This window comes from Austrofundulus limnaeus, unplaced genomic scaffold, assembly GCF_001266775.1.
Source record: "Austrofundulus limnaeus strain Quisiro unplaced genomic scaffold, Austrofundulus_limnaeus-1.0 Scaffold10, whole genome shotgun sequence".
NCBI lineage: Eukaryota > Metazoa > Chordata > Actinopteri > Cyprinodontiformes > Rivulidae > Austrofundulus > Austrofundulus limnaeus.
In genome coordinates, this window is record NW_013952412.1 from 3,026,296 (window position 1) to 3,035,111 (window position 8,816).

Here is an 8,816-nt window from a genome sequence, read left to right on the forward strand (position 1 = left end):
GCATTATGGGATATGCTGGGCCGGGAAGGATCCATCGGACCAGTCCTTCGATTCGGGCCAAAGGAAGGACGTATTTGTCGGACGCATCGGAGGAGTCTTCCGTTTTGGAYGTCCTTCGTCGCGGCGCTGTGACGTATGCGGCCGACAAATTCGACCTTCGGAGGACCCGGCCTGCCGTTTTGGACACAGCCACTGACTCCACTGCTTTTCAATAAACTATCAACAGTGTTTTCAGTGTTCCTGCCAAGTTCTCATCATTCTTTCTTAATTTGACCTAACCTTACCTTTAGGAAGGTTGTACAAACAAAGGCCTGCTGTTTGTTGATGGGGGCGGTACAAAAGACGTAGCGTGACATCAGGTTAAGCGGTATATGTTGAATCATATCTGCTAGAAACTTGAAGTCTTCAACGTTGCAGACAAAATAGAGACCATCAACAAGAGAGAGGCTGACGAATATGTCCTGAATAATAAAATAAATAAAAAGCAGAAAGAAATACATGACTACTAGAATTTTACATACACTTGAACTTTAATATTGTGTCTGTCTAATATACTAAACCAATTTCCCCTGCACTTTTCAAGTTGTTTTAATGATGACAACAATTAGCATCAAGTGTTAGTTAAGATATGTAAAACAATTCCTCTTTGCTATTAAAAACAAATAAGTAAAATGCACCAGTTTATCTTCCTTGATCTATTAACATAATCAGAAATTTAAACAATATAAAATACAATTACTCTTTATTTTTAAACCTTTAACATTTATTTAAACTGCTCATTACTAAGAAAAAGTTGCTTTGCGCCTTAATGTAAAAGGTAACAGCACATAAGGAAAAAAAAAACAAACAAAAATTAGCAGGTAGTGCTGCTCTAAATCTTAAATGACATCCAAGTTTTAACCTTTACTGATTTCATTATATTCAACATAAAAATCCACCACACAAAGATCATGGTTTAAGGTCCAGTGAGAACAATGCCATCTAGTGACAAAAACAGCAAATTACAACCAAATAAAAACCCTTCAAAAACAAAACAATAATGATAATCCATAAACACAAAATCACAAAAGTTCTGCTCAGGTGCAAGTTAAGTTTTCTTCACTGTCATATTGTTTATTTTACAACTCAATAACCTTTTTCACTCACTGCAGAGACATTAAATGAACAATGCTTTTACTCACAACTAGGTTGGAGAGAGTCGCATCAGGCAGATGATAAGCAAACATCTCGAGTTGCTCTGGAGTTGGATGGAGCCCTGCGGTCTGAGACAAACAAGGACAGCAAACATTTGTTTGGAGTGTGAAATAAAAGTGAACTTTCATGTTTTATATATTACTTTGTGTGTAATATGATCACCATTATAGGCTCTACGGAGTAGCTGAGGAGATTCTTCAGAATAGGGATGTCACTTTGGTACATAGTCGTGACTTCTCCTTCTTTAAATTTGGAAGAAAACCTGCAGAGAAGGCAGGTTGAAAATATCAGGCTTATACAAAGAGCTTGTTTTCACAGGTTTTCTTCAACCTTCGATCCTCTGAAATAAGAAGTTGAGACAGAGAAGACACTGACCTTCCTGCTCGGCCTGCAATCTGCAGAGCTTGTGATGTGCTTATGAGCTCCATCTTTTTCTCTCCTTTCTCATTAAAGCTGGGCTTCGTCAAAGAGTTAAAAATGATACGTTTTATACTCCTGAAAAGAGAGGGAAAATGGGAAGAAGACACTGGTGTGAGCTGAGATATGTCATGTCTTCACTATAATATCCAAAAATGTAATTTTGTTTGTGTAACAATAAAAGTTTAAACAGTTGTGACATTAGTTCTGCAGATGATGCTTACAGGTTGAGGCCCATGCCAATAGCATCTGTAGCAACCAGTATCTTACAGGGGTCATCAGGGTCATTGAACTTCCTGGCTTGTGACAGCTTAGTGCCTGAAATTCATATTTAAATCAAAAATGAAGACTTAAATACATTTTTATATACAATTTAAAATATTTTATTTATTTATCCCTTCACAYCCTTATCACAATAAATAAAACAGGAATCACTAGACTGATTATTAGTGGGTGGTTGTTTACGCCCATTAATGTATTTTTAGAACCAAGTTTGAGCTGAAAAGCAAAGAAAGTCAGATTCTGAACTTTTTGTAAGTAAATAACCTACACAACTCTTCAAACCTTAAGGACTCACTGTTCTTTCAGTTCTGAAATAAATGCCTTGCAGATCACAATAAAACAAAAAGTGCAGACTGACAAGTCTTCGGAGAAAAGCAGTTTTATGTGAGAAGCAGATACAGTTATGCTCCCTCTTAATTATTTATCTAAACCTTTATTTAAAATGGAAATGGTAAATGGCTTGAACTTATAAAGCACCTTATCAAGTCCATGTGGACCCCAAAGCACTTTACACTTCACCCATTCATACACCCATTCACACACTGATACTAAGCTACACTGTAGCCACAGCTGCCCTGGGGCAGACTGACAGAGGTGGGGCTACCATGCTCCAGCGCCAGCGGACCCTCTGACCACCAATCAGTAGGCAAGCAGGTGAAGTGTCTTGCCCAAGAACACAATGACTGAGATGGCTGGAACGGGGGATCGAACCAGCAACCTGACGATTACGGGACGACTCCCCTAATCACTCCGTCACAGCTGCCCAAGTTATTAAAAAATAAAATAAAATAAAAAAACTACTGGGACTATGTAGATACGTATGATTTACAAAATTTTTAAACTTTTTATACAAAAATTTAAACTTTCAAGAGAAAACTTTTAAAATAGTCCTTTTTAGTACCTTTTTAAAGGATGTCCAGTCATTTTACTGACTCTTGTAAAAATCCCCCCATAAACTCCAAATACACTCACCTGGAGGTAAGCTGCCGTATATCACAGCACATTCTAGTCCTTTGGCCTCAATCTGTCTGCTCAAAAAGTAAATGTCATTTTTACTGAAGCACACGATGCAGTCTCCTGGTCTTAGGTTATCTGTTGATTGCAAAGCCTTATCCGAGATAGAGAGGGGAGTTAAGCGTTCGTAGTTGTGAACCTGAGGACAAAGAAGAGACATTAGGAGGTCTGCAGCGATATTCTATAGAGAAAAGTTTAAAATATGCTCGGGACTCGTCTTCCTGCAGTGCAGTGCGCTCAGCCTCACCTCCACCTCCTCTCCAGTGGTGTACATCAACTCTTTGATGAAGTCTACAGCTGCAGGTTCCCCACACACGTGGATCTCCTCGGCACACAGACCTACACAAACATGCAGGTGAGTGAAGCTTGAAGAGGTTGGACTCGCGTTACGCGAGATAAAAATCTGTGCTACAAACCCAGCAGTGCTCTGGTCCAYGCCCAGCCTCTAGATGTATCTTTGATCATTTGAATTTCATCAATTACAGCCACCTCATCTACGGAAACACAAAAAATACAAACCCCAATTAGAACAAATTCTTCTTATGAGACGTTTAAAATGCGACAAAGATGAAAAAAGGCATGAAAATCAAACAAAAAATCTCTGCAGCTGACTTCAAAAATTTAACATCAACCGTACTGATGTTGTTAAAAATGAGTTAGTGATGCTTGAAATCGTCATCAGCAACTCTACTGTACAGAAAACACAGGGATAAAATAAGGGAAAAATATAAAATTACTAAACAATTTTTCAGTTTACTTCCATAAAATCTTTAAATTAAAAATAAGTTGATGTAATGAGTAACATTAATAAGAAATAAATGTTAACTTCCTTTTTATAACAAGTAAAAGTGCAGATTTCACTTCAGCTTAAATACTGAAGACCCACTGACAATATCAGGGTTTCTCCAAGAAAAGAGACTAAGCCCGGTGGTGGGTGGCGCCAGGCTTGCTGCCTGGCCGCCCAGCCCGCCCACCAGCGATTCATTAAAAAAAAAAGATTAAAGTTTACAGGAAAGTTGAAATATGACTATTTATTATGTGATATTGCACAAATATTTGCACAACTACAGTCTTACAAAAAGGCACACTTTTGAAACCAACTAGAAATACAATCAAAATAAGAACAAATTGTTTGCACTTTGAAACACAAATTAAGTGTAAACAAAGCACCAACCCACGTCTCACATCAAAGCCACTAAATAAAACTAAAAATAAAAAAATAAGAGAGAGGCTCTACTGTATTGAGCTTTGATCTTTAATTTTTGTGGCACAGGCTGCATGTTGGATCACTGCACATGATGTTATTATGTAATTAAACCAAGTATTACAAAGATCTGTTACCTCTGAAATAGTTTATTTTGCTGCATTTAATCATGAATACAACATACAGAACCCTATAAAAGTAGTTATAATTCAACAATATCAAAAACAAAAAGAACACATTATGCCTCATATTTGACACAAATATTATTTTGACATCTCTGACGTGCCATTTTTTAAACCAATTTTATTTTCACTTTCATAGTTCTRTCTTCAAYTGCTTGTAGTTTTAACTTTCTTGAGTGTGCATAGAAATGGTTTATACCACCTTGTAGCCAAGATTCTAATGTTTCTGTAGATACCAAACATGYCTATGTCTAGCTAAAAGAACTTAGATTAATTAAAGTAGAAAACCGGGGGGTTTGAGCTTAAGAGATGAATGAACCAATTGGCGGGCCGAACTTTGGTCACTCGCGGGCTGAATTTGGCCTGCAGGTCGCCAGTTGAACAGCCCTGCCATAAACCTTCATAATCATCAGAGGCGGACCCGAGCCGTGCAGACCCACTTGTGAAAGCAACCCGCGGATCCACGCTCAGAATAAGCGACCACAAGATTAATCACCAAGCACAAGGGAATATTAAAAATGACACGAAACAGCAACTTGTTTCTTTCTTTTTTTCCTCTCATAAAAGCGGAGCTGCGGAGGGGCTGTGTGGTGTGTGTGTGTGTGTGCGCGCACGAGCGCTTGAAACGTCAGTGCAGCTGCAGATTACTGAGGGAATATTAAAAATGACATGAAACAGCAACTTGTAAAAGTTAGTTTTGTTGTTGTGTTTTTTTTTATATTTAACCGCCACAGAATCACTTAAGTGAGCTAATTCAGTTGTTTTGTTTTATACGAGGCAGCAGACGTCTGTCCCATAATAAATATGTCGCGGTCCAGCTCAGCGGAGTTCTGCTCCACGCGCTGCAGGTTCATTTATGAACACGTTTATGTGAGAGGGACCTGCCCGCCTTCACCCGTGGTCTTATGAATGACCCGGGGAGGCTTAAAGCCGGACTGGTCTGTGCGGCAATTGCACGGATTTGACWTATTAAAGAGGCTACCATCACCGTGTATAAAAATGACATAATTTAAAACAAACAAGCAGCACTTAGCCTGGCGGCGGGGGCAGCAAAGCATGGCGGTCTGCTAGGCCTACATTACACTGGGGGAAACACTGAATATCCACCACCATTGTGGTTTAGACCAGCGCCTTTGATGAGTTACTCTTTTTAAAACTAATAGTGATGATGATCAACATCMTTTTGAAAACAAAACRAGTTTTATTGAATCTAATTTAGTTTATCTTATCTAAACCTGAGTTAAACTAATCTGAGTGAACAATAATCCTGTCGGTGTTGCAAAACACCAAGAAATCTAGATCAAATAAAATGATTTTGCTTGTTTACAAACGCTAATTCATGTGCAGAAAAACGATTCTTGGATTATATCTACAGTTCAAYTCATGAACAGCAAGAAACTACAAAATGAATGCAAGATATTTATTCAACAGCAGCAGCAGCATACAGTGTATGTTACGCCTACTCACAGGGTGTGGTGACATTGCACATCTCAATGGTGCATGCCACATGTCCAGCTGCTCGACCCTCTGGGTCTACAATGGTCCTTTCTTCTCCAGTAACCAAGTCACATGGTACACCCTGCGAGACCAAACATAAARATGAGACATGAGAGGAGATAACTTCTGGRRAAAAAAATGCTGAGATAWCAGTATTTTTTCTCTTCCTGCAGGTTGCTCCTTTTGTCATTTCAGAGTTCGTACTCCCTCCCTTTGTTGACTCGTTTAAAAACTCTGATGACAAACAGAAAACTCACGGCACTGTTGCTCGTCTCAAAGATCTCATGGGCCAGCAGTTTCAGGGGGCCACAGTAGACACCAGATTTGGCTCCGAGGTAGCGTTGGATGGCATGATAGGTTTTTCCACTGTTGGTGGGTCCAGCATGGAAGATCACTTTCCGTTGGATGGCTCGAGCCTCAGGGTACCTGAAGTTCACACAAACACTTAGAAAAACTGCAAATAATAATATATACAGGCAGTGGATGCATTAGCCACAGAGCTAACCAAGATGTGATAATTRTTAAACGAGGTCTGATCCTGTCATATATACCAGTTTGCTGGGACTCTGAGGTCTGAGATCTTTCTCAGCTCATCCATGCAGTCTAGCATAGGAAAGACTTGTCTGGCATGACGTAGGAAATATGGGAAGATGTCGTCAACRTGCCCTGGAGAAGAGCAAATATTTCAAGCATTAAAAAAATTACTAAAATAAATGAACAGAAACTAGAGGGGGAAAACAAACAAACAAAACAAAAATCAGTCATACCTGCACCATAGGTGATGTCATTCAGAATAATGTGCAAATCAGCAGGCAGTGATGTCATTTCCAGAACAAACTTCCTGAAGCTGACGAAAGCTTGGTGGAACAGACGAGCTATGTGGCCACAAAGAAGAAACAAAATCAAGGAAGTCTATAAAAATCAACATAAAATGCTGTAGAAAACAAACCAGGTAAATCTTTGACAGTCTTGTAATAGGTTATGTTAATATCAGAATCAAAATATTTTGATGCATTTCAATAATCCAAGTCAAAAAGTTAAGTTAGGTCCTCTGGATGGGTTATTTTTTGTTGAAACATTTCCTCTAGAGAGACTTCTTCAGGCTGATGAGTTTCAGGTAAGCTCAGTACCTTTGCAGATAAGCAGTACCAAACAAAGACCAGTGGTCATTCTGTATGTTGTGGGAGTTTTAGAGTGAAAATATTTTTATTTTCTACGGCAAAGACTTGTTCACCTCAAAGATCCACCTTCCTGGCACAAACAGAGTAATGTTGTGCAGTGATGCTAAGTGCCAAGAGGACTGTGACCAGTTTTACATCGTGTAAACAAATAAGCCACTGTTCAAATGGATGGTCCAACACAGAAGAGCAACATCATCAGACCAGGACTCTGCGGTTTACACTCAACTACAGGCCAGCGGTCTTTCGTTGGTTTCGAAAGTAGTAAWGGAAGGCTTTAGGCTGATGGTCCTCTTTTGTATGAGAACAAGTTTCAATTGTCATCGTTGAACAGTTGCAAGATTTGTAAGAGTTTAAGCCATCTATATGAATCCCTTAAAGGCACAGCGTGTAGGATTTTGTCAATTCTTTTAGCCGAAATTGAGACAATCACTAATGACAATACTAAAAAAAACATGTCTAATCATTGCAGACAAAGACCTTGTTTTATTATTTTTAYCTTATAAAAAGCTGTTTATATCTCCATGGTCGCGGGTCGCCACTACAGGCAGCTGCCATCTCGCACCGCCATCTTGTCTACGAAGGCTCATGAAGGACAAACTGCGATGGTGGCGTCAAACTAGCCCTGAAGCTGCTGGTAGACATCGCGGTTTGAATTATCAATGGTTTTTGACACCTGAGAGACACCGCAGCAACTCCTTTGCATTTGGAAGTGGGGGGTGGGGGTGGGGGGAGGACCAGGGAGGATGATTCAACCAATCAACCACTAGATGTCGCTGAAAACAACAAGTCCTACACACTGTGCCTTTAACAATCTGTCCGTTTCTTTTCTTACCATCTAGACCATGCTCTGCTGCCAGCCTCTGTGTCTCCTTTTTTTTGTAAAACCGGTTCAGATATTTAAGCAGCTCGCCTTGAATCAGAGAAACAAAAAGCAGAGATGAACAGAAATTAGATGGTGTGAATTCACAACATGTGAGTCTATGACATAAATAAAATTATCATATCATCTATTATCYCTGAATAGCACCACCAAAATATACTCACTTTTATTAAGCGGCTGAGTCAGTTCTGCTCCTACACTCCCATCATCCAAGTCGTCGGTTTTAAGGGMGACGGGGACAAAGAGCGATGTGTCCGGAGGCTTTGAATTTGTGTTATTAGAAGAAACATCTCTACGGAGAACCACAGAACCAGTCTGATACTGCTGGAGTAACGAACTAGAGCCTGAAGAAACACGAAAGCTACACGCTGTGACGCATCTCGTCCGGCTGTTAAAGTGGCGTTGAAGCCGGGAAAACAAATGCACGCAACGATTTACCGACATCACGGCAGGCGGTTTAATTAAACAGAATATARCAGCTTTTTAGGACTTCACAGAAATAAATACGTTTTTCACTCCATAATATCAGACACATTTAAGAGTATTACATCAACTCTGGCAGAGGACGGTCAACAATTTCTTTTCCTGCTTAACACAACGTGCAGCGRGATCCATCTGCCCACATATCTGCCTGCATTAAAACCAAACAGAAAAGGCTTATTCAATATTTGTTAATAATTATGTCTTCATACCACAAGGTTATCTATAACATAATAAAAACTTATCACACGGAAAAGGTGTTTTTTTTTTTAAATGTGAAAAACCTCAAGTAATTTTAAACAGGCATAAAAAAGACAGCTTCAACGCTAAAATCTTTTCTTCTTCTTCTTCTTCTATTGGTTTTTATTTGACGGTTGTCAAACAACTTAGATGCATTACCGCCATCCTCTGAATTGGAGCATGGATCAGAATCTAATTCCTATCTTTAAAGTATCATACATACATGTATATATAGCTAAACATAA

At 39.2% G+C, this 8,816-nt stretch overlaps 1 protein-coding gene across 1 annotated transcript in view; it reads right to left on the minus strand.

Moving 5' to 3' along the window:
- Positions 1 to 8,473, minus strand: part of supv3l1 (SUV3-like helicase) — a 13,943-nt gene extending 5,470 nt beyond the window's left edge. The window contains exons 1-14 of the mRNA XM_014001854.1: positions 8,016 to 8,473; positions 7,804 to 7,881; positions 6,558 to 6,665; positions 6,342 to 6,456; positions 6,048 to 6,216; positions 5,761 to 5,872; positions 3,324 to 3,401; positions 3,155 to 3,246; positions 2,866 to 3,046; positions 1,836 to 1,929; positions 1,570 to 1,689; positions 1,357 to 1,456; positions 1,182 to 1,262; positions 285 to 461 (exon numbers count right to left, since the gene is read on the minus strand). Coding sequence (XP_013857308.1) covers positions 285 to 461; positions 1,182 to 1,262; positions 1,357 to 1,456; positions 1,570 to 1,689; positions 1,836 to 1,929; positions 2,866 to 3,046; positions 3,155 to 3,246; positions 3,324 to 3,401; positions 5,761 to 5,872; positions 6,048 to 6,216; positions 6,342 to 6,456; positions 6,558 to 6,665; positions 7,804 to 7,881; positions 8,016 to 8,295 — 1,785 coding nt within the window. The 5' untranslated portion in view covers positions 8,296 to 8,473. The remainder of the gene's footprint in view (positions 1 to 284; positions 462 to 1,181; positions 1,263 to 1,356; positions 1,457 to 1,569; positions 1,690 to 1,835; positions 1,930 to 2,865; positions 3,047 to 3,154; positions 3,247 to 3,323; positions 3,402 to 5,760; positions 5,873 to 6,047; positions 6,217 to 6,341; positions 6,457 to 6,557; positions 6,666 to 7,803; positions 7,882 to 8,015) is intronic.
- Positions 8,474 to 8,816: the final 343 nt, after the last annotated feature.